Below are 26005 nucleotides of genomic sequence, written 5' to 3' on the forward strand. Positions count from 1 at the left end.
TAAATGTTTTATAAAAATTTTATAATGTTTTATAAAAATAGTTAATGATTATATTATGTTTTTTATCTCGGATAAAAATCTTTATTAAATTCTACTCAACGAGATGTTACAAGCAAAATTAGGTATTTGGATGCAGATATGAGATAATTATATCTGAGATAAAATTAAGTCGCTTCATGTCCTCAAGTTACAAAATACGGCTCATCCTACACGCGGCGGCTCAATTCTATGTTTGTGACGCCGACTGCGTGCCGTAATTGTTCGTTATCAGTCATCGCACCGATTGTACCGGTAGCGGTATGGTCTCGTGAACCAACCCGACGAAAAAAGGCGTGCCAAGGCGCAGACTCGGAACGCGATATCAGAATACTTCGTTACGCACAGAGATTCCATACAAAGCCGGGTAGTTTCAAAATTGTGTAATTACTGTCTAAGAATTCAGCTTCCCAGCGGTCTTAAATTATCACGAGAATACCATATGCAATTGCACAAGATTCTTTGTCGGCTGTCAGCTAAATGTTCCTATCTGTAAAATTTAACTTGATAAATCTTTACTATCAAACAGTATTAATTATTAGGGATTTTAATAATAATTTTTTAGATATTCGAGGTTTCACAAATGCAGGTAAAAATGCCGCAACAAATAACATCAGAACGTTATTTATTTTTTTTATACACATATTAGCTATTTATCACGTCAGAAAAAGAAATTATATTATTAAATACCATTTGTTCTTACGGAAAATCTTTTTAAATTTTGCACATTTCCAATAACTTTAATTTTCTTATACCTATAAAAATTTTTTACGATTATTTAATCGTAATTAAATTTATTAAAATTTATAGCAGTACTAATGGTAAGTTTATTTTGTGTGTCTAAATATAATTCAATTTTTTTTAAAGGTTTAGAAACCATTATAGAGAGAGAGAGAGAGAGAGAGAGAGAATATAGTTGCAACGCAATCCTTTGTACACAGTTTTACAATCGAGCTCCCTCTAATTGCGTGTATTTTATATAGGTATGCTTGAATAGATTTTCCCCAACTTTAAATCGGTACTTCAATAGGTACCTCGTCTTTCCGCTTATATCGCTGTTTTCACGTAGAGGGATCAGCCAATCAATCGAACGCTACAGGACGAAAGAATGGAGTGGGAATGATGGCGAGCCGTGCCCCGTGCCGCCCGTGCCTAAAACTACGCCCATTAGAAATATCAGAATCGAGGTATCGTTCAGCCGCATACATTTTACCACCGCACCGCAGTTTCGCAGTTCAGTGTGTTCAGTCGTGAGAAGAGAGCGGATCCTATGCGCGGCGTTCTCGTTTCTCGTGAGTGTTTCAGTGTTTCAGTCGAGTTTCGTACTTTCGTATAGTGCTCGCCGGCATCGCGCGACGTCAATCAACCTGTCGAAGTTTGGCAGCGCCGGTCGACCACGTGCAGCATGGGTGTATACAAAATAGTTAAATGGTTCAAGTAAGTTCCTATTCATTCTAAATCGATAATGAAAGAGGAAAATGCCGATAGTTGAAGAGAGAAGAAAAATGTATCGTGGTCTCCTCAATTTTTAGGTTCTGCGTGCGTTCGATTTTATCCATTTGATCTATTTTACATTGCCTGATTTTTTATTTGTTTAAATTATAGCATATGTTTGTATATTTTTAACAATTATGTAGAATGCTTTATGTGTTATATATGCACATGCGTTTTCAGTCATTTAATCAATGAATCAATTATTTGCCGAATATATGCCTGATCCGTTCGATAATAATATATATATCTATTATAGTATATGGAAATGATTTGTGATCCTATCTGAGCTATGTGATACGTGACTATAAATTCCAAAATAGATTAAGAGCATAATATTCCCGTGAATGATATATTTATATGTCGATGTAAACTGTATTAACGTGAGATATGCCGTAATTCATTACAAAAGAAATTATTATTATTTTTTTTTTTTTTCATTTTAACGCGTTAAATCAAGCTTCTGGTTATTATTTCTTTCATTTGTGTAATTTAAAAGCAATATATTGTCTTAAATATGTTGAATATTTGTTATATCATTTTTGTTATCTTCATACATTTTAAGAGAAAGAAAAAGCAGTTTGCATAATTTTCTGGCTTAAGAAAACAGTAAATTTGTATCGACGTGCTATTATGCTCGGTACGAGGTGAAGGTCGCCGATATTCGTATCAAATTAAACTGATAAAAGCGCTAAAAAATTCATCAGTTTATTAAACATAATGCACGTTAAATATACATCGACAGTATCTCCACGCCAAACAAAAATATTTGATATTGATATCCATAGCGCATATCGTGCTATTTTCTTCGATCTGTTTATGTGCCTGAATCTCTTATAAACCCCTTGCACAATAGGCGATAGCGATAGCGATAGCGACAGCGACAAAGCTGCCGACAAAGGTATATATAGCTTTGTCGGCAACTTTGTCGCTATCCGCTATCGCTATCGCCTATTGTGCAAGGAGCTTTACTGTGCAAGGTAATCGACACAAATAAAAAATCATACAATTAAAAATATTATAATAGAAAATAGAAAGACGCAGTCCACAAGTAAAAATATTTTGGCAAAGTAATTAATTCCAAAATTAAAAGTAACTCATACGGCTGTTAATAGATAAAATTTTCTAGACAATATCTATAGTTTGATACATTATATCTGATTGATTAACACATCCAAATTTTACAAAAACGAGAAGACAGGATGGGTATAAAAGGAAAACTGATAAAAATCTTTAAAATTAATAAAATTATTAGATACTTAACAAATTATACTTGTAATGTCTTTCAAAACACGATACTCTTTCATATGTTATTTGAAAAACAATTTATTTATTTATGTCTACTAAAATAATTTTTTTCGTATCACAATGAATTTTGTGTATTTTGTAAGAAATCGCTTATCTCTTTCAGAAACGAATTCGGGAAATATCTCTCCGTGAAAATACAGTAGTGACATGAACTGGATTTTATAATTAGCCGCTATTTTATCGATATCTACGAGCGCTATCGGACGGAAAGAGAAACGCATCGCGATAGACATCTCAATCGCGAAATTTACATAAAGATAATTGAACGATATCATCAGCTCGTTTCGATCGACGTTACGTCTGTGCATACAAGAGAGAAAGATGTATTCGGATCCATATAATATAAGCGGAAGAACATGCATGCGCGCGCGGACGGGAGAGAGATTCTACGACTTGCTTCCGAGTTTCTCCTCGCCGCGGCGGCGAGGAGGAGATCTCTCGCGATTGCTTTCCATCCCGTGAAAATGTTCCGAAAAGTTCGAGCGTGTCGAAGACACGGGCTAATTACGGCCGAAAGAATAGCGGCTGGGGCCCCCCCGTGGGTTTAGGCAACCGGGGGCCGGTACCGTTAACCAGACGTTTCAACCGGCGCTGGCGCGGCCGTGTACTCGCATTGCAGCCCGTAATGACTGCCATTATCTCCTCGTCGAGCGCGAGATTGTGCGGCATCAGGTACTGTGCTTAATCCGCGCCGCGCCGCTATAAAATTGCACCGGTATTTAAAGCCGCGAACTGCGCCGGCGACGCCGACAAGCAAAAAGAAACGGTCATTGTCCCATTGAGCGAGGATAACAAAGAAAGCCGTGAAGTTTGCGCGAATGCCGGAGATGATAAAAAACCTATATCTAAACCGGGACGACTGGAATCTTGTAAACTGTCTGAGAACGACCGATCTTGATTTCAATGTTAATTTATTCTTAGATTTTGGATTTTTTTCTTTCAAGGGAGAATGTAATTTTTATGTGACGAATATATGTTAAATCCGCAGTTGTAATTTTGGAAAATAATATAAATGAATGTAGATTAATCCAACTGTATTTCGAAATTAATTAACTTGCATTTTCAATCACGCCACTGCTGTAAATTGTATTGTTATAGTTAAAAAGAGATCGGCTGCAAATCGAAAAAATGGTTTCCAAAAAGCAACCATTTAACATTCTAAGACATGCTATATAGATATTCATGAAATTAAAGAATTAACATCAACCATAATTAGAATTGACTGAAATATTCGATTTCAAAATTCCTTCTTTAAAAAAAATTCAATATCTTTTTTCAAGTTAGCTAAAATTAAGTTCTTGTCAAAAAAAGAAAATGTAATACATAGCATATTTGTTAATTAAGAATCTTGATTTTAGTAGTTCGTTTAATAATTAATAATAATCAGTAACGACAAACATGTAAAGGCATAGAAATAAATTACACTTGCTCGACTTGCACATTTATATATTTATTATACGTACTAATGCACTCGATGCACTTCCTCGACTGCAATCGTATATAAAAGAAACCAAAAAAAGTTGCGATAAGTTACTTATGGCATGCAAATGAATTGGAAAAAAAAACGAGCACCTTGCCTATATCGACACCTTGTCTGATTGACGTCTCTTAATATCCATTAAGATACACGTAAGCCCATAGAAACGTGTTCTGTATTTCTCAGCACACGCAGAAAGTGCATCGCGTAAATTATCGTGTAAATTAGCTAGTTTGCGGTATCACCTGTACGTGATAATTTTCAAGTTTATCGCTTTATCTATATCGAGGTACGCAAATATTTTTCTCATTAGGTATAATCAACGTTTCAGAACCGAGTCACCGAGTATAACACGCGGCCCGCAAGATTTTACAAGGTTAAAAAATCTATCGCGCGCGAAAAAATTATCTTCTCTCTCGCGAGGAGAAAATCGTCGATCGAATTTTATATTTCTATAATAAGCGAAAGCGATGCGAAACTTATCACCTCGAATGCACGCTAAAAATGTATCTAATAACGAAAGAGTAACTATATTAATCGTGAACTATAGCGTGTCTCAGAATGCATTTTTATGCATTTTTTCGATCGCAGTATCAAAAGTTAACTCTTTCATCTCGCAAATTTTCATATTAACCGGGTAACATAAAATTGTATGAACATACTGAAATATTATATTCTCGAGTTTTGAATATTTTTTTCCAATCAAATAATCCTATATAAGTAATAATTTATTTTCTCTTAAGATTAAATGTTATTATTTAAACAATTAAATATTTTATCCGGATATTTCTCAGAGATTTGCTCCGAGTATTATTTAAATATTTGAATACCCATTATTTCGTAAAGGTTTATTTCGTAAATAATAAAAAAAGTATCTTAAATTATCGTGAGATATAATGCTTGATATATACTTTCCCTATTTTGACAGAAATATTAAACTTATCGATACCTGACCATCCCAACAGAAACATAATCGTCATTATATCCGTTAATATACATATTGAAATTTTTGCAACAATGTAATAGAATTGTATATTGTAGCTTATATAGTTCTTGCATAAATGGATTTCTACGGCGAATGATCTTGTAAGTGAATTTACAGTATATCTTCCTATATAAACTTTCAGTTGATGCTCAATGAGGCATATAAATGATGAACACGGAGACGTTGTAACTTCATAAATAATCGCACATTACTATTTTCTATAGGAATAATATTAGCGTCTAATAGCGCCGTATCATAAGGAATAAAAATTATTTCACATTAAAATAAATTTGTTAAGGTAATTACGTAGCAATTTAAAATACAAAGAAACTTTCTACCGGCTAGATTAGCTTTTTAATCACGTTATTTTTGTTCAGCATATGATTTATATGTTTAATAACCGTGAAAACTGTGAAATTTATTTTGTGTAACGAATAAAAATTATCGCATTAAATCGTGATATAATTGATACGCATATGTTCGTACTATCAGTCACGGTTTTATTAATATAATAGTATTATCTGCTATATATATATTTTAAATTGTTTGAAAAAGTTCATATCATTATTTTATTATAAAAAGTTTGATGGCGTAGGTCATTATAAAAAATGTAATTCAGAGTCAAAGGAAAAAAAAACAGATAACTATATCTTTCATTCCGATTTAAAATTAATTGCAAATTCTTAATCAATAAATCTTAAGAGATTTGGTAATCATATCCGGATGGGTCTTTAATATAATTTTAATAAATTTTCGATAAATTTCTTTAAATTATCGATATTTCATCAGTTTCTTCTGTCTCGTGTTTTAAAGAATATTATTCTACCGTCAAGAAAATAATAAAGAATGTGTACGATGGAAAAGGTTTGTTGATTTTCACGTTCCTTCCAAGGTTGTCCGAGGCTCTTAAGACTGACAAAAGCCTAACTTAAGATTAGTGCGATCTCATAGTTGTCACGGTACATGACTCTGTTCCGCAAATAATTGTGCACGATGAAGAAACTGCTCGCATTCAAATGGATCAAAAAGTAAGTAATTATAAATTGTCCGGAATCTCAGAAAATTCGTCAAGATCTCTTATCAAAGTTTGATACGAGAGTATAGATGTATTTTTCCAAAACAGAAGTTAGAAATGTTTCAGTTAATCATAAAACTAAAACTCGTGAATTAGGATTAGTTAAATACGTTTATCATTATTTGTATATGAATGAAAAGATACAAGCTCTTTTTTTCCCGTAACATAATGCATTCTCCTAATGTATTTAGAGAAATGTGTTAGTTGTAAAAGCATATGACTTTCTTCATTAACGGTACATAATTAATTAATAACCTCTCATATAAACTAATAACCCTTTTTCCATTTAATATTATTATCATTATTCGTATTTTTATCATAAAATCCTGATAATAATAATACATTAGAGTATGTAATCGAATATATTTTAAATCAATTTTAGTAATTATTTTAAATAATCTGCGTTTCACAGCAGAGTGAAGATTTATCTAATGTATAGCGTATCTAGTTTTGTGACATGTATAATATTAAAAAACACATATCAGAGAGAGAGAGAGAGAGAGAGAGAGAGAGAGAGAGAGAGGGGGGGGGCGGGAGAAATATCACAAAAACATGCACGATCCTGAGTAATTTCTGATATCGACCGATGAAACGGCAAGAAAGGGAAAGGAAGAGAGAATAAGCGTGTTAACGAGAATCTGAAATAATCCGCGTCACGAAGTAATAGGCGCCGTTGTTCTGTGATCCGTGGAGAATGAATCGTCGGGGAAAGTGCAAGTTCGCAGATACGATCGATCTTGCGGTTGCGCCGGCAATTGCCGTGGATATCGTACAATTCATCGATCTTCCGGTTTTTGTTCCTGCCTCTGTGTTGCTCTGTATTTCGCGACGCGGCTCGTTCTACTGACATCGGAAACCTTTATTACTTGCCGCCTCTCTAAAATCTGTCAATCACGCACAGTTCGTTAATTTTTAAAAATCTAAAATATAATTAATTTGCTTCCTACGACAAATCCATTACTTTTAAAGTGTATATCTTTCTTTCAACACTGATTAATCATGCACATAATTATAACATTAATAGCAAATATTTTATTCGTTAAAAAAAGTATTTTTTATAATTAGTTAGTCAGATATTTTATCTATTAAAAAAAGAATGTTTTAGAAATTGGCGAATTATAAAGAAACAAAACGATAGTTCAGGGAAAAATTTTTGACTCGAATAATATTGATAATTTTTATTTTAATCCTGCACATTATTGTGAAAAGTATTACGTGTGAATGTTAGAACGATTGAAGAATTGAACGATTCAAAATTTATCGATAAATGAAATGTATTTAGTTACAGACGACGAGAAAACATGTATTCAAAGTTGTAAGTTAGTGATATATGCTAGATATCAATATTTGGAATAAATCTCGGACCTGTCGCTCTTTTTTTTTTTTTTCAGAACAGCTACGCGGTCGAACAGGGACGTACAGTCGCCGCCGCCGGTGCCGCAAGACGGTCGCAAGTAAGTCGCATATCCGCTTATCATACTTCGATTATCGTAAAAAAAAAAAAGGAAGCTTCTATTTTGGCTTATATTACAAAGCATGCCGCACGTAAAAGCGATCTGACGTAGTGTAACTAGCAAGGAGACACTATTTAAAACGCTTGATAGTTTCTGCTTTGTCGAGCCGACAAAAGAGAAATATGTGAATTAAAATTTTTTTCGGTTTATTTATTTTTTCGGTTTTTTTCCGAACTTTTCCAACGTTTTTCCGAACGTTTCTAACAATATTCAAAATTATTACAAATAATTCTGCAAATCATTTCAAGGCGCTTTCGCACTGACCCTTTTCATAATGTTTTTTAACGATTGAAAAGATTATGCTGATCAGTTTTAATCTGAGAAGTAAATCTCGGGTAAAATTTATTTGTACGTATATAATCGTATATTAATATCCTTATCAATAATATCCTATATTACGAGCAAACATTTTCATGATAATTTTAAATTATCTTTACAATATATTTCCGATTTTTTTTTATCCTTTCTGATCGTTATAATTTTGTATAAATTTGTTCATACTTACAGAAAAAATATATAACCAATTAAATTTTATTTGACAATATGAATAGATAGTTATCTCACAAAGTATAATAATATTTTACAAATATTATTATACATAATATTTAAAAATTAATTATATATGAGACAATCAGATTAATGTTATGCTCGAAATTTTTCCAGAATTTTACTTTTTCTACGTTATACTGATTTCCTCTTTTATTATATATTGAAAAGTCAATATTTAAAAAATTAAAAAAATCAACTTACTCCTCACTGATGCTCCGGACGTTTTCCCACGCTGTAATCCTTGTAATTCCTTTACGTGTACAGTGTACATTTAAATACATTACAGTTGTCCATTTTTTTCACTATATCACTGCATATGTCACTGCACCGTCACTGCGTACTGCATTGTCCATTTTCCGCCACATTTTTTGCGCATTTTACTGTATACACTATATATAAATGTGCACTACTCATACTGCTCGGAGATCGTTATTTCTAAGCGAATTATTTTTTGCTCGCGTATTTCCGAATTCACGCGCGCTACGAATACGGCAATGCGTACGCTCGTTTTGGACATTTTCACACTGAGGGAAAAAAAAGTAGGGGTCACTTTAAACTAATTATTTGCATATTTAGATTTGTCATATTCTTGTTGCAATCTTAATTAAAATTTACTAATTCAAGACACGATCATTAGTGCATTTTCAAGACTTAAAAATGTGGAAATAATCTTTACGATCAACGGCAAATAAAAGATTTTTTATGTCCAATTTTATCAATGATGTAGACTAACTTTAATTTTGTTTTAATTTATACTCTTTTTGTCTTTTTCTAAGTTCTAAGAGATACCAAAATTCCATGCATAATATTACAATCGCCCGATATTTTAATACTCCGGATACCACGCGTTTATTTCTGCGCGACATTTATCACCCATAACAAAATAAAGTAATAAATTCGAATACAGTATAATAACAAATCGGTATAAAGCCCGTATCACACTAGCGATTGGCGATTGCGTCTACGTTTGCGTTTACACGTCTCTTGACCAATCAGAAAGTAGCTGCTGGCGATTGCGATTCGCGATTTCCGTTCTGATTGGTCAAAAGACGTAGACGCAAACGTAGACGCAATCGCCAATCGCTAAGTGTGATGCGGGCATAAGGTCGTACACAACGTAGTAATTTGTGGAATTTTTGCGACCACGGCGACCGTAACGTCAACTATAGCTACAGCCGCACCTCGCGAGTGCATCGGCGAAACTAATTTCTAATCGATCGGGCATCGATCGCGGCTAAGATAGAAAAATATTGCGATCGGTGCCGATCCAGCATATAATTCCACTTGGAATTATAATTCATGCACATAATTCTCTCGCTGATCGCGTGTCACCGCGTGTTAACGGCGACTTCTAATCCGCCAACTACAGCTTCTCCACTACAATCAAGCGATGACCGCGTCTAAAGATAATAATCCCGGCCGCACAGCCGAGATCACTAACTCGTGCAAATAATCTCACAAAACAAAATCACGACATTACCTACTTCGCGTTACCGATTTCTACAACCGCGAACAGCGATCGACGGCTAAGGTAGAAAATGATCGCCAATCGTCAGCATCACTGCCGAGTACTACCACACACTTTTACCAACACATGCACACAATCTCGGCGCGAATATATATAACAATCGCATATTTATTAACTACAGCATCGCTCGTTTTTTATCTATACGAAACTATGCCCAGTGATCGCGGCTAAAATGGAAAACAATCGCGATCACTATCGACTCTGCTACATGTATAATACAAATACCAATTATGACCTACATAGATACCGACAATTGCTACGCAGATAAACGATGTTAATTATCGCACACACGAGTACTCCGCATTTCAATTAACCCGCGCATATATTGCTACATGCAAAGTCATCGTATATAGTTGATGCTATACGGTCGCGCGGAGTACACTTGACGAGTCTCTCGCACGCTCGCGCTGCCTTTCTCTCTTAGACAGAGGGGGAGGGGGGATGGAGTATTACAGAGTATTGTTCACGAGTTGCATCTAAGCGTTCCACGACGCTCGTCGCGCAAGATCGAATTTCAGATCGGAAACCATCAACTTCGAATTCGCGCTTTCGAAATGCACGACCGGTGCATCGGGCGTCCATTAACTCCGTTACGTGTTCGCGCACTTCGCAGCACGTATACGATCGCGAGGTTAAAGCGCGATCTGCGTACTTACTCGCACGCGGATCCCCGGCAGGCAAGTTCGCCACGCGAATCCGAGACCGATCGTCGCCTGGATCGTCACGATCGCGTCCGCCGACGTAATTCGGCCGCAAACTCGACCGCGAATCCGCCGCCGTCGGTCTCTCAGCCGGTCCCAACGAACAACGAACGAAGACAACGGCAGGGGCATGCAGGTAACTTCACTTGCTTCACCCACCTTCGCTCTCGTGACACAAATCGCGCCAATTTCGAACGCGGATCGCGACGATCGCGCGTAAAAACGTCCTCCGCGTAAAATCGACGCGTCGGAATCCGCGAATCTTCGAACCGTCCTCGGACGAGAGATGGGATCAATCGCGAACGCCGCCGATTGCGAACGTCCGGCACCTTGAGGGCCAAATAACGCCGCCCGCTTTTTCGACACCGACATTTTTTCGCGCGCGCTTTTCGGCGCCGGCAGCGCCCCGATGCGAGCGAGCCGCAGGCTCGCGGATTCGAATCCGGGCCAATCACACGAGCCCGAATTCCGAGACGGAGCGAACTCTGTGTGATGGCAGGTTAATTATCACGCACATCATCCCATAATGCATTCTCCCGACTCCTGCCCTCTTCGGTAGAAGTGGTTCGGCACGAAAGAAGTACTCGAACTACTCGAAGTGAGGATAAATCTACGTAAACACGAGTGCGTACTCGTGCGGACACTTGGATATCTGATAATTGACACTTCGCGTATCTGATTTTGTGTCGAAATACCCGTGAACACGCTCAATTTGGTAAATTTTGCTTTATATACCTTCACTGTACTGCAAAGTGGTTTCACTTGTATTGCAAGTTTATCACTTTTTATACGGTGTTTTTGTGCAAAGAGTGCGGGGATGACGCTAATTAATACGTTTTTCCACAGTAAATACATATATTTTGCGAATCGTCGACGATTCTCGATTGGCGAAAAATTACGCCGCAATTCTGTGATTATAGTTATAAACGAATCGACATTTGCGTGACATTTACGCAAAAATCTATGCGAGGCGTTGAAGTCGCATTTGTTACTTGGAAAGTTTCGAATTTCCTACAGTTATGGCAGCTGCGAGTCCCCGTTGTTTCAGGTATTAATTTACTGTAAGATATCTAAGAAAAAAAAATGGTATCGGTAATTTAAAAATAATTTATTTGCATGCGACACTTTCAAGAAAACTTTTTCTCCGAAGGTTCATTGTATGTGTAAAATTACGTTCTTTATATACTTGCTTAATTAGCTCAAATTTAATTACTCTTAATAGTTTTTAATTATTTTTCGAATTCTTGATTATGTATAGTCTCATGATACTTGCAATAAAAATCCTCTTTGTTTAAATTTATTATTTCATAGATTTTGTATTCTTTCTCTCTCTCCTCGAGACTTTAAATCTTTTTATATCTAAATTGTCAACTTGTAGAATTTTACTAGATTAGATTTTTATTAGAGATTTCATTTTTTCTCGATATTTTTTAGATCAATTCTAATTGCAGAGAGATCAGTTTTTTGCTTCAAAAAGTTCATCTTTATATTTATATTTAAAAAACTCGACAATTATTTTTATAAAAACGCACAAGTCAATAGAATTATATCTGCATAGCTTGTATTCGCAACGTAAAACGCTCGATGTATCTGAAAATTACAAAGCGCTTACGCGTACGTTTGCGTAATCGACGTGACGCGATAACTGGCGCTTGTACTATGATCGTTGCCTGCACGGGCATTTCGTTTCCTCGGTTGTGCCGGTTGTGCGAACAATCGTGTCTGGTTCGCGTCTGGTCTACCATTCTTTTCGACGAGATATACTGCCTGATTCCCATGAAAAGTAATTATGAACAATGTCTTCGGTATAACTCGGTAATTTGTAACTCGCTAAATCATGAAAAGTTACCTCCGCGAGCGAATAAATTTTGAAGCAACAATATAATTATATTTGATATTATGCCAAATAATAATACATAGTGTATAATAATACATATAGTGTAACACATTTTTATGTCAATGTCAATTATCACATTGAACCAATTATCAGTGGCTATAATCTATAACTTTGGAATTGTTATTATACGCGCATACTTATTTTGCTAGTTTATTCAGTTTTGTATTTTTGACTTGAGAAAGTGGCAGCATTAAAATCCAGTATTAAAAGGTATTATATGTATATGTGATAATTGAAACTGATATAAATGTTATTATTTATGCAATAATTGTCTTTGTCGTATACTATTTATGTGTTCTTAATGTGGAAGTGATCACAGGATGAGACGATCATAATTTGTAAGTTTAATTGAAGACACATTTTGCATGTTCTCATTTACTTTCAAAAAAACTGAAAGATAACCAACAATGCTGAATTAATCTTTATCCTAACTTTAAGAAGTTTCATTTGATTTTGGTCATATTTTTACGTACATATTCTAAATTATTTATTGATCAAATCATTGAGAAAGTTTTAAGACTTGGTGCTACAGAATGAAATAAAATAAACATTTATTGCAGATAAATAGCATTTTCTTGTTTTGATGCTATACCTCACAGCTAAAATCTACTTACTTACATCTAATGAGATCAGTGGACTAATCTTAAGATGCTTCTTTGCAGTGAATATTACCGCAATTTATTACAACAGTTTGCGAATCACTGTCAAACATCGAACGGAGACATCACCGATTCGGACTGGATCGTTTATCTGCCCAAGGAACAGAACGCCGAGCAGTCCTCGCAAAAAGACAATCGAAAGCCGCGGAAGTCCGCACAGTTTATACCAGGTGTACCGCACATACGTGCTTCCGAAATATTCGAGATTGGATGTATTGCAGGCACGGAAAACAAATGTCTCGAATTAGTTTCTGCAGAATGGCACAATACGAAAGTGACGCTGAAAAGACATATTTTGCCGACATGTCGGGATGCGATAAAAGCAGACGTGGAAATCCTCAGGTAAGAACCGCTCCGTTTCCGTATGTGAGTGTTCTCGTATGAAAAAAGGAGTACATTAAAATCACTAGTTCTTAAAATAAGAAAATCATAACGTACAAAGAATCAGCCAGCCTAAAAGTCAAAATTCGTTGTTTTAATTAACGTTATATTAAGATAAATATCAACTATTGTTTAAAAAAGAAATAGCACAGTTAAGGATATCCTGTCTGCTTTATATGTATAACATGATCGTAATCTTGCATTATTGCAGCGAAATTCGGCATCCTAACATATTGCTGCTAATGGCTACAACGTATACAAATGAACGCGGCCTCGTCTCCATCTTCGAACCCATCGACTGCTCATTGTACAATTACATACACGAGCAAGGCGAACGAATAAATACACAAGGAATCATGCAAATCGGCATGAAACTAGCGGACGCGTTAAAATACTGTCATATGCGAGGATACATTCACACAGCGATTAGCTCGCACTGCGTGTATTTTGCATCTGACACGACTGTCAAGCTCGGCGGATGGGAACTGGCTAGAGAAATGGAAAAAGTATGTGGAATTTAAGCTCTATATGCCTCACTGTATTTCCAAAATGCTAGTATAATTTTACCTTAAAATATACAATACCATTGCACATGTAAATGTAAAACTTTTCAAGTATCAATTGTTTCAAAGTAAAGATTTATAAAAATATCTTTTTAAATGATCTAATTAATTTGCGAATATATAATTTATATGAATTTAGAAGTAAATAGGTCGTTTCACTTATATATATTTCCACGTTTTTACATTACATGATTTAAATTTTAAATGATTTGACATATATTCTAAATTCTAAGTGACTTTATTATTTTTTAATGTATTTTTTCTTTAATGATGAAACAATTGATATGCGTATTTTTTATTCACATTTTTTAGCTTACGCATCCGAATGCACTTTTATGAATTTAAGGTTTGTTAGTAGATTTAAAAAGTTCACAGGTCGAATAGACTATAATGAAACGGATCACGTCATATCCGCGATTCCACGACACACCCATGAGCGTTTCACTAACGGAAACGACCGGCATTGTTTTCGACAAAATGTCCGTTTCTGAATAAATTCGCTGTACCGTGTCGATGTTAATCGCACGCGCCGTCTGGAACGCGGAACTCTCGTTAATCGTAATCGCAATTAAATATAGTAGATTATTTTCTACGATAAAGATTGTACTTACGTTAACGTAAAACCACGTGCGAGGAAATCTTATCGCGAAGATAAATAAGAGTCCAAAAAAATGTAAAGCTACTATATTTCGTGCAACTAATTGCATTTATAATCTAAACATTAATCACGATTCTTTTTATCTTATCTTAATAGTTTTGCGAGTTTATATATTGCCGTTTTATAATTAGATTTATTCCTTATTTAATACAGAGAGAATATTTGTGGCATGTATAATTCAATACGAAATTTGTTTTTAACGTTTTCTTTTACAATGAAATATTAATGTTATTTCTTTTACTTTTAGGTTTATGTGGAACGCGATTACGAAAGATATTTGCGATTGGAAAACTTCAAATGGCAAGCACCGGCGTTATGTTACGGGCAACATCCCAATAAAAAAATCGACGTTTACTGCTTAATGCTGTTACTCTGGGAAATGTGTACAGGTAAGCATATTAATATAATTTTCTGCTTTTTAATTAAAAAGGCATTAGAATATTTTTAAAATAAAATATTGAAATTGCATTTATTGTATCACAAAGGAACAAAATAATTGATAGCAGTTTGATAATTATTGTTTAACATTTCATAGGAAGTGTACCGTGGAGCGGATACAATCAACCAAATGTAGAACGACAGCACGTGATGCGAAAACGAGATGTTATTATAAACTTACAGAATGTTCCATCGATCCTTCATAGCTTACTGGAAGCTGGATTGCATTCTGACGAGACGAAAATAATGTTGGACATGGACAACATAGCAAGAAAACTTCATAGGCTACTGGTGAATTTACATGAGCAATACAATTTTTTAGAATTTGCGCACTTTTTGTCGGTTATTGATTCTTCGTTTATTTTACTGCGTCGTTACTTACAATTTTTTCAAATTTTTTAAGATGATATACGAGGAAGAAGAGAAGAATGACACGTTTATAAATGTAAACGGAAATAATAATGATCTTTTGTATAATGACACATTGTATCAAAAGACTTCTCCTGTGTCACCTACACAAAATAAAATGTTGATCAAAAAACCATTCGCCGGACAATCATATCATCCTACGACGGAGAAAAAATCTACGTCCAATCAACTTCTCAAATCTAAGAAGGAGCAATGCAATGAGGATTCGGACTCCAAAAATAATATCAAAAAGATGGCTACATCTGTAATCAATGATAGTATCGTGAGTCCCGTGATTAAAGTAAAGAGTACCACCACCCCTTGCACTCGTTGTGCAGAAATTTCAAACATGGTGCAAGACCTCGATGAGGGAAGTAATGCACGAGCTAATATAAAACGATTGAAAAAACTGATAGCTAGTAGAAGGGAAGATTTCTTCTTTGGGAGCGACTCGACGTCCTTTTCTTACTCAACTCCAAGTAAGTAAAATTAATGTACAAATGATAAATATATTACATTACATTTTACTGAGATCGATATAGAAATATAAAAAGGTCTTATTAAAATAATCAAGAAGAGTCGAATGCATATGATGATAATTAAAATAAATTCTGATTTCTTTTCTCTATATTTTAAAATTTAGCACTTTAATTAAACTTATGATTTTATGCGTATCAGGTCCAAAAGCCACAAGCTCATTATTGTCGCAAGAAAAGAGTCCCGATTATGTACAATGTAAACCAGCTAGTCATACAACCGCTATAGAACCTAAATACAATAAATCACCCAGTGAATATGGTGGAGCCATTTCAAAATTATTACATACACCACGGCGAAAGGTACTTTATTTCGAAAGTTTTATTAACAACATAAATCAATCTTTCTAAATGATTTTTTATAAATATGTATATGGAATATGAAAATATATATTCACTATAATATTTTTAATATTTTACTCATATACGTTATCTTCTTGCCACAGGTACCATACATGGGCATGCCTTCCAGCATTAAACATGCAATAATGCAACCTCAGGTTTTGCATTCTGACGCCAGTAGCTTTTATGAATCAACATTATGGAGAAAAGAAAAAGAAATTTGCTTATCACGAATGGCACACGATACTAAAGACCACATTAAGGTATATACAATATTATTTATATTATTATTATCTTAACATTTTTTGTATTATTAAAAACTCACGTGTAAATATTTTAATATTATTTCATACTTTTAGGATTTCTTACTGCCGCAACAAACAATTTGTAATACCACTGATGATATAAATACCATACCACTTGTAAAAAATGCTGATACCACATATACAATTGGGATTACGGAGGAAGGTAAATTGAAAGAGATATATTTATTATTATTTTCCAAGAATTATTATTATTATTATTAATATAAAATTTATTTTATTTGGAAGAGGAGCGGGTTAATTAAAAAGAGTCAAGCGCAGTAAACGGTGCGCAAATTATTCTTGATTATTAAAATTTATTTTCTCATACGTTTCGGTCCTATTTCCGGACCATTTTCAGCATCGTCAGTTAAAACATGCATGTGTCCATTATGTGGGACTCGCACTCACTAAAAAACCCACCCCTGCGACAACTAGTCTCTGGTGTGCCAGGGACCCGGAGATGCACTAAGGTAATACGTCATAGTCCCATAGTTTACAAAGGCTGCGTTTGGAAACATCACCCGGGTACACACGGATATACTCCTTTCTCCTTCTAACTTGCTGTGATAGAAAGAGAAGGGAGTATACTCGTGTGCATTCGGATGACGTTTCTGAACGCAGCCAAAATACCCAACTTTCGTAATACCTAAAAAAAAAGACGACCCACCCGGCGCGGAACACATCCCCATGGAGAAACACACGCAGCTGGTCAGCCAATTCGGCCATTAATAGCCAAATTGGCCGACTGTTTCGGGCGCGCCATGACATGCCATCCGGGATAGACATGCCATGGCCGCACCTTCATCGACGGCGCCACGGCGTTTCCCAATGGGAACCGAAATTAAGCACTTTGCAAAAGCGAAATGCGCATCCGAGAAAGAAGTACGCAGCCACCGAAAAACCACAAAAAATCCGACCGCGGGGGCACAGTATGTACACGTCTTAGTCCCAACCCAGTGTACAACCTAGAAATAAATAAAACTTCCACACGGTCGTCCAATCGCGCCTGACACTTCTTAGTTATCCAGCTCGTCTTCCAATTAGATATTAGATATCCAATATCAGAGCTTTCTACTTTAATTTTTATTTGATCTTACATAATATCCCATGATATATAATTCAGTTATTATCTATTGTCACCAAAGGTAATTGTACTGAAGATAACAAAGAATCACCAAAAGACCTGAGTAGTGTGTCTACGAATATTTCAACTACCTCAAATAAATCCCTACAAAATCTGAGGAATGCCCTCGATCGTGCCACGGAAATAATATGCTCGACAACACCTTCTAAAATTTACAATTCTAAGTTCGATTTGAATAATATGCAAGAATGCGAAACTGTATTCGAGGATTTATATGGAACGAAATATAATGACAAAGAGATCAACGTTATCGAAAGATCGACATCCGGCAACGAGAATTTTCTGGGGATGGAAGCTAATGACGAAACTACCGCAAGACACGAACAGATCTTGAATCAAGCTTTCATAAATAGCCAGACGCTCAGTTCCACGACTACAAAAACATCAATTGAATCTGAAATATCAGCGCGCAGTCAACAGCCAATAAACTCACATGAAACGAATCAAGATAAGATACCCTTTGCAAATGGGATTATATCAACTCCGCAAAAAATTAGAGCAGATGAAAGAGAATATGTTAATGTACGTACTATTTTGAACAGTGCTGTAATGAAAGACTCACCAAGAAGGCGTTCTCTACCCGCAAGACTGAATAATTTGGCAACGATATATACCCCAAGGACTATATGTAAAAAGGTAAATAGGCATACACAAGTCATATTGAAATGGAAATTGGATCTGAAATAGGTTACTGTTTTTTGTTACTAATATAAATTGTTTATTCGATCTTTGTTACAGAACATGCAAGGCAGCCAATATACAACTGAGGATATGTACATCGATGATGAATTTGGAAGTAAATTAAATTACAATCTAATTCTCTTAAATGATAATATTGTATTAAGCGACGATGAAAGTCTACCTCAGACCACAGAACTGTAAACTGTATTGAACTCAAATGTTCAATCGTTCACACCCTTGTGTAAAAAAATGTTCTTTTTAAATAATTATTTTTATTTATTCTATTTTGACGGCAAAATTGATGCTTTTATTTTATCGCTATTCTGACGACATGTTTAATGCAAATAATATTTAATTTAACAATATTTATGAATTCTAATTGCTTATTTATATTTACATACCAAATAATTTAATATTATATAAAATGTTTATTATATATAATTGAATAACTATATATATAATCGAGTAAAAATTACTTCATTATTATAAAATAATCTAAGAACTTGTACGTATAAATAAACTTGTTTATTCGTTCTTTAGTTTACTTAAACATTGAAAACAAATGTCGGAATAGCATAGGAAAGTATTTTCTACAAGTTTATCATACAAGCTTTTAAAACATTTTGTATATATTTTATATTATTTGCTGAATTTTTCTAGATATTTCATGTCCATTAATATATGTGTGCGCATGTCTCGCGAAGTCCAGTGTTTATTTTTTTAAGCATCATGATATCACATGGTTCTTTGCCGACTAAACTCCCACACGAGTAACGTCACTGGCGCGGTGATACCACCGCGTCACTATACAGTGACTCTTTACCCAAAGGATTGAAAACTTAACGGGGAAGTTGACTGTATTCGTTGCATATGTAGACGGACACGAGAAATATCTTTCTTATCGCCTATTTATTCACTTTCTGTCATAGGCGCCCTTACAACTTTTTTCAAGGGGGGGGAGGGTAGAGTGCTAATATACTTAGGGGTACCATTTTTTTGTTCAGGTTGTGAAAGACTGGAAGTTAAGAAATAAGATATTTAATTTGGTATAAATTATAAAAATTTTACAAATTGTAAAGTACCTATTTGAAAAAAAAAAAACGATGAAATATAATTATTCGGAAAAGCCATATTTTAAATTCTTTGAATTTTTTAACTTCCAGGGAGCTGATTAATCTTGAATCGTAGATATACTCTAGTAAATTTTATAATAACCCTCAGAAGATAAAATACCATTTATTGATCGAGTTCGATTATTAAAAGAAAGAAAACAGTTTCCAATGTTTCCATGCATATGGAATTTTGCGATTTATATAAAGCTCTGCCAGACAAAGGTATTTTTAAATAATATTTGTTAAAGAAATATTCATGCAGATTTTTACTCTTGTATAAATTTAAAAAAAAGTTATCTGATTGTCAATCATAAAATTATTCTAAATCGAAAAAGTTAAAATAAAGGGAGGGCATATGCCCCTCTTTGCTGCCACTCATGCTATTTGTCTATTTAGAATAAAGGAAATATGTATCTGAGTATTAAAAATAGAAAATAAGACGATCGAGCCGCTGGAGAAAATATAATAACTCAGTTTCAAAGTATGTGACGGTACACAGTTATATTTACTAAATTCAAATAAGTCGAATTTGTTTGTGTGCGGAAAAGTCACAGTCACTTTGACGTTCTAATAAACAGAATATATCGCTAGACATAAGAAGGTGAGAGAAGTTGAAAGCATTACTGTGCCCTTGTGCGGCCAGTTTAGACATACACAGTTCTATTATCGCAAGTCGATTGAAGAGGCTACAACGTTACTCTCCTAAAATGGATTTTTCCAGTTCTACAAAAGATCCACACTCATTTGCGTTACCAGGTATTTTAATTATTTAATTAGCTGCATTATAAGCATAATAAAAATACTTCAACTTATTTAGTTTTTTCTTAAAGAAAATACAATAAAATAAGAAAGTGCGGAATTTGTAGATGTTTGAAATCAAAATTGCTACACGTATATACTTGATTCTATAGTAACGTACAAATTTTCAAAATTAGATTATTATCTTACAGTTTTTATTAACTGACAACACATTCTGCGTATCTTCTTAAATGTATAAAATATATTGTATCTAGCATAACGGTCTGAAAATTAATTGCATTTTACAAATAATATATTACACGCAATTATCATAATAATTTTAATTACAATATATTATTCTTTGTCGTGTATTTACTCGTTACATTTATATATCATTATTTATTACTTATATTTTTTTATCTTCCTAATTATATAAGAATTGCCACGTGTAATCGATACCCATTTGGACTTGATGGTGGATTTCGATCAAAGAGTTCTTGAAGGAACAGCGATTTTGACTATAGAAAGAAAACCTATGATTAATTATATAGTGAGTAGAGACACATTTCCTTTCATATCGAATAAACATTTTGACCGCAGGTTATTATATGTAATATCGAATAATTAGATTTTAGATAGCCTCGGACTTGATATAAGAAGTGTCACAAACCCGCTTGATGGAACAATTTTACATCATTATATTGGAATTAATCATATCTGTGGAAGTTTAGTTCGCGTAGTTTTACCATCAATTAATGGCACTACTTATGACCCTGGGTAAATTAAGATATTTATAAAGAAATATATTTACTAAATGTTATTGATGTAAGAATTGATGACACCAACAATACGATATTTTCAGCTGTAAAATTCAAATTGTATATAAAACAACTCCATACTCATCTGCATTATATTGGCTAACACCTGAGCAAACTGCCTATGGTAGACATTCCTTTTTACTGTCTAACAACAAGGTAAATTGGCTAAAAAAGACATTTTCCCCTACATCAACATAGATTATTTAAAAGCTTATATTTTTTCAGCTAATTTACGCACGATCATGGTTTCCTTGCCAGGACACTCCATCTGTCAAATTTACGTACTCTGCTGTGGTAAGAATTTAAACACAGGTTGTATTTTTGCATGCTACCCCCATTTATTTGTTTACATAAAATCAATGACATTCGATTAATTACTAATGACATTATTGATAAAAGTAATATTGACGAAGAAATGGACCGCATTAGTAAAAAAGAAATTAAACGTTTTTAAAAACAAATGCCCATATTTTCTTAGAAACTGCTTCAGTCAACTAAAATAAAATATGTATTATTTAATTTTTATGTACGTATATTTTATTTTTTAGATTCGGGTACGAAAACCTTATACAGTTCTAATGTCCGCCCGTTCGGAGGGTGTACACGAAGGTTCGGAACTAGATGTACATTTCTTCCGTCAAGAGAAAAAGGTACCATCTTATGCGGTGGTTATTGCTGTCGGTTCATTACGGAAAAAACAACTTAATGAAAGAATAAGTATATTTGCCGAAGAGAACATTTCTCAGTCTATTAATTTCAAGCAATTTCGATACACTGTGATTGAAACTATGTTGCAAATTGCCAACGACTTATGTGGACCTTATGTGTGGGGTAAGATATTGACTAGACTTTTTTATTATTTATTTAAATAGAATTAAATTTAAATTTCTTTAAATTTTTTAAAATAATTTTGATATACTTATTTAAATTTATACGTATATATAATGAATTTTTATTTTTCTGCATTATCGCACTGCAAACCCAAGTGTATTAATTAGTTGATGCCCTTCACATTTCTTGCCGTTTTAAATCATGTCATTTAACACAATTGGACATATTAACTTTTAATTTTATACGATTGGTCAGTGACGTAATTCAACACATAAAGAAGCGTGTTAAAAGAGCTTCGGTCAAATGTGTTATTTTTAGGGCCAGTTTCACCAACGTCGATTAACTCTTTTTAAGAGAACCAATTAGAAAGCGATGAAGAGTGAGTTTAATCGAAGGTTACAGAAGATTAGACGTTTTTGTGTAAAAATAACGCACTTGGATTTGCAGTGCAATCTTTTTTTTTGTTTTTTTTTTTGTTATTTATACGTTTAAAATAATATTTCTATAGATAAATACGATATATGCGTGCTTCCACCAAGTATCGCTCACTTCGAAATAGAATGTCCAAACGTGACATTTATTCCGTCGACTCTACTTGGCGGAGATCGTTCTTACATCGGTTATTCCCTAGCTCGGAACATTGCACAGAGCTGGGCAGGAAATTTAGTTACGTGTGAGAATTATGAGCATTTGTGGTTAAATAAGAGTTTTAGCCTTTTTATTTCCAGAAAAATTAAATGCAGAGTTTTGCATGGCATAGATCATGATTTGTCTTATAATGACATAAATGTTTTTCTTCAAAGGGAAGGATTAGAAAATCTTAATAGTCTGGTAAGATATTCACTTTGACTAAGTAAAGAAATAAATGTGATAAATAATGTCACCAATTGATAATATTTTACATTGTATGCACTATAAACACACATCCAATTTCTGAATTCTTAATAGATTATTTTCTCATATTGTATTGTGTAAATTTTATTGTAGATCCTAGAACCCAAAAATGTCAGCAAGCTAAGATGCTTATTACCCAATTTGGAATATTTGTCTGCACCTGAGATAACCACTAACTACGTGCCTTACGAGAGGGGATATTTTTTTTTATGTCATCTAGAGAATAAGTTAGGAGGATCCACATTATTCGAACCATTTCTTCAATCTTATTTTAATAATTTTGCATTTAGAAGTATTAATACTATTGCTTTTGTAAACTACTTGTATCAACAATTTCCTAACAATAGGGAGGTAACGTCCTTTTTATACATACAAACTACAGTTTTATCAGTATTTATATGTTTAACATTAAAAATAATGACTTTTTTATTGATTTCAGATGTTAAATGGTGTTGATTGGGAATTGTGGTTTGGTGACATTTTTTCTACACCTATCGTGCCGAGTTTGTCGCAAATGTCCTTGTGGGAATGGAATTGTTACCGATTTGTTGATAATTGGATCAGATGGGATGGTCATGAAGTACTTCCTTATGTGACAGCAAACGAGAAGACCCTCTGTGACGTTCAGAAAATAATGTTATTAAACAGACTATATTATTTTCATAGTATGCTGACCATAAAAAAACTGTATTATATTAACGCCCGTTACTTCAGAGTTATCAAAAATGAAGAAATGCGGTAAATATGCATATCTTTATTTAAATTAATTTGCAGTTGCTTAATGTAAAGTGCATCACGTATTTCACAGGTTTATTTGGCTGCTATTGTGCATTAAAGTTCGATGGGCTGGCGTGAAAGTTAAACGAGCTTTGAATTTTGCTACTGAAAATTGTTCGCCAAATTACGCATGTCCTATATTTCAACATTTGTACGAATGGGGAGCAATGCGTGAAAAAGCGATTGTAACATATAATCGCAATAAAGGGAAGATGTTGAATGAAACCCGGGAGAAAATCGACCAAATTCTATACCAATACTTATAATTATTTTTGCAACAATTAGCCTGATTTGATTTTTAATGGGTAAGTCATTGGTAACTGCAATTTATAATTCTTTTGCTATATGAAGAAAACTTAAAAAATATAGAAATATTTATGAAACTAATTTGGTAGAGACAAATTTCTGTACCCCGCGTTTATTTCATTTTCTGAGTTGCAGTGCCAACGAGGAAATAACTGGATTCACGATGATGCCTGATGACAATTCCCATTGAATCGTCGAATAATATTTAAATTTGTAAAAGAAAATATATCTCTTATATACAGAATATCATATAATTAATGTATACAGAAGCAACATATATAATTATTGTAGAGTAACTTATTGTATTAAACATAAATGTATCAGCATAAATCTTTAAACTTCATTTTTCTCACAATAACTTCAAGTAAAATGTCAGATCTTGATAAAGAGATCGAGAATCCTGGATATACGTAAATAAATTCTTGATACTACCTGCTTGAATCGCATATGCATACCTCGCATTTGGTCTATATATATATATATATATATATATATATATATATATATATATTCGATGAATAATATTTATTATATAGGGTAAAAATACTAAAAATAGTTATTACCTGATAATCTCAATTTCAGAAAAATTTATAATGTGTATGTTGTTGACATCAATTTTTGATTTATAATATTTATAACAAAATTAATTTAGTTAGGAAATTAATTTTTCTTTCCTAAAAGACAGCTGTAACATGTATTCGTCGATTTTTCTGATAATCCTATTAAAAATTAATGTTTGTTGGATTTTAATTATTATTGCTAATAAAATATCTGCGAATATATTCGATTTGTAGTGGATTTGTGCGCTATAATTGAATATATTATAATATGAGAGTAGATAAAAAAATAACTTTCTTTTCAACCATATAAAATTACATTTAATACATTAAAAAAACATAGAGAGTAAATCAAAGTTTTGATTTGAAACAACGCTAAAAAGTAATAATATTATTCCTTCTGCAAACCCGCTAAATAAATTTTGACTAAATCACAGTTGTTATATTATAGTATGGTCTACTTCGGATTCAACGTTGTTGCGTTAATTTAGTTGCGTTAATTTTAGTGTAAGAGTATGTAACGTATGTTAACTTTTTCTGAACTTTGGACTTAATTGTATTTTGACACTGAAGATGATCCCATAAGGGTCTGAAAGGTTTGTCAATTTGTTAACTTAATATAGAATTTCATAACACTTCACCTTCCGGTTTGATGCTCTTTTATTTTGGATTGATTTTTAATCTTGTGTGTGTGTGTGTGTGTGTGTGTGTGTGTGTGTGTGTGTGCGCGCGCGTGCGCGTGTGCGCGTGTGCGCGTGTGTGCGTGTGTGCGTGTGTGCGTGTGCGCGTGGTGCGTGTGTGCGTGTGTGCGCGCGCGCGTGCGCGTGTGCGCGTGTGTGCGTGTGTGCGTGTGTGCGTGAGTGCGTGTGCGCGGGGGAGGGAGAGTGCGTGTGTGTGTGTGTGGGTATGTGTGTGTGTGTGTGTGTGTGTGTGTGTGTGTGTGTGTGGGTGTGGGTGGGTGTGTGTGTGGGTGGGTGGGGGGGTGTGTGGGGGTGGGGGGGTGTGTGTGTGTGTGTGTGTGTGTGTGTGTGTGTGTGTGTGTGTGTGTACGTAAGCGTGTGTGTGTGTGTGTGAGCCTTTCGATATATATAATATATAATATATTTGTGTATACGCGAATGATGAAGGAATTATGTATGCATCATAGGAATTATATATTAATGTGTATGTGGAAAGCCATGGCATAGAGTAAGCAATATATATTGTACACATATAAGAAGCATAGGACTAAAACTAAAAGGTATTAAGGAACTAACTCTTGAAGAATATGCAAAATGTTTATTAGCACATAAATAC

At 34.0% G+C, this 26005-nt stretch overlaps 3 protein-coding genes across 6 annotated transcripts in view; 2 read left to right on the forward strand and 1 right to left on the reverse strand.

Annotated features, from left to right (window-relative positions):
- LOC143893441 (cytochrome P450 27C1-like) overlaps positions 1-11045 on the reverse strand; it is a 363376-nt gene extending 352331 nt beyond the window's left edge. Inside the window, exons 1-2 of one of the 2 annotated variants that reach the window (XM_077398823.1) lie at positions 10203-10759; positions 8637-8824 (exon numbers count right to left, since the gene is read on the reverse strand). In XM_077398823.1, the coding sequence (XP_077254949.1) occupies positions 8637-8716 (80 nt within the window). In that variant the 5' untranslated portion in view covers positions 8717-8824; positions 10203-10759. Of the gene's footprint in view, positions 1-8636; positions 8825-10202 lie in introns of both variants that reach the window. The other variant, XR_013255794.1, reaches the window with a different exon arrangement.
- LOC143893436 (uncharacterized) lies at positions 1164-18960 on the forward strand. Of its 3 annotated transcripts, XM_077398811.1 has the most exons (13): positions 1164-1473; positions 6190-6325; positions 7764-7826; positions 13224-13562; positions 13813-14107; positions 15070-15211; positions 15358-15551; positions 15664-16147; positions 16347-16507; positions 16651-16809; positions 16906-17014; positions 17997-18631; positions 18734-18960. In XM_077398811.1, exons 2-13 carry the CDS (start codon positions 6291-6293, stop codon positions 18875-18877), a joined length of 2760 nt encoding a protein of 919 aa, XP_077254937.1. In that variant the 5' UTR covers positions 1164-1473; positions 6190-6290; the 3' UTR covers positions 18878-18960. The 3 variants fall into 3 exon arrangements, with proteins under 3 accessions (XP_077254937.1, XP_077254938.1, XP_077254939.1); XM_077398812.1 differs by lacking the exon at positions 6190-6325 and having other exon boundaries at positions 1165-1473; XM_077398813.1 differs by lacking the exons at positions 1164-1473; positions 6190-6325; positions 7764-7826 and adding exons at positions 11249-11379; positions 11511-11712.
- Positions 18961-20196: 1236 nt separating this feature from the next.
- LOC143893437 (leukotriene A-4 hydrolase-like) lies at positions 20197-24635 on the forward strand. The gene is made up of 11 exons (XM_077398814.1): positions 20197-20544; positions 20964-21076; positions 21155-21303; positions 21389-21500; positions 21570-21638; positions 21893-22175; positions 22684-23006; positions 23163-23420; positions 23509-23807; positions 23878-24151; positions 24288-24635. Exons 1-10 carry the CDS (start codon positions 20496-20498, stop codon positions 24110-24112), a joined length of 1890 nt encoding a protein of 629 aa, XP_077254940.1. The 5' UTR covers positions 20197-20495; the 3' UTR covers positions 24113-24151; positions 24288-24635.
- Positions 24636-26005: the final 1370 nt, after the last annotated feature.

Source organism: Temnothorax americanus, unplaced genomic scaffold (genome assembly GCF_048541705.1).
Source record: "Temnothorax americanus isolate GAGA-0224 unplaced genomic scaffold, ASM4854170v1 Scaffold12, whole genome shotgun sequence".
Taxonomy (NCBI): Eukaryota; Metazoa; Arthropoda; class Insecta; order Hymenoptera; family Formicidae; genus Temnothorax; species Temnothorax americanus.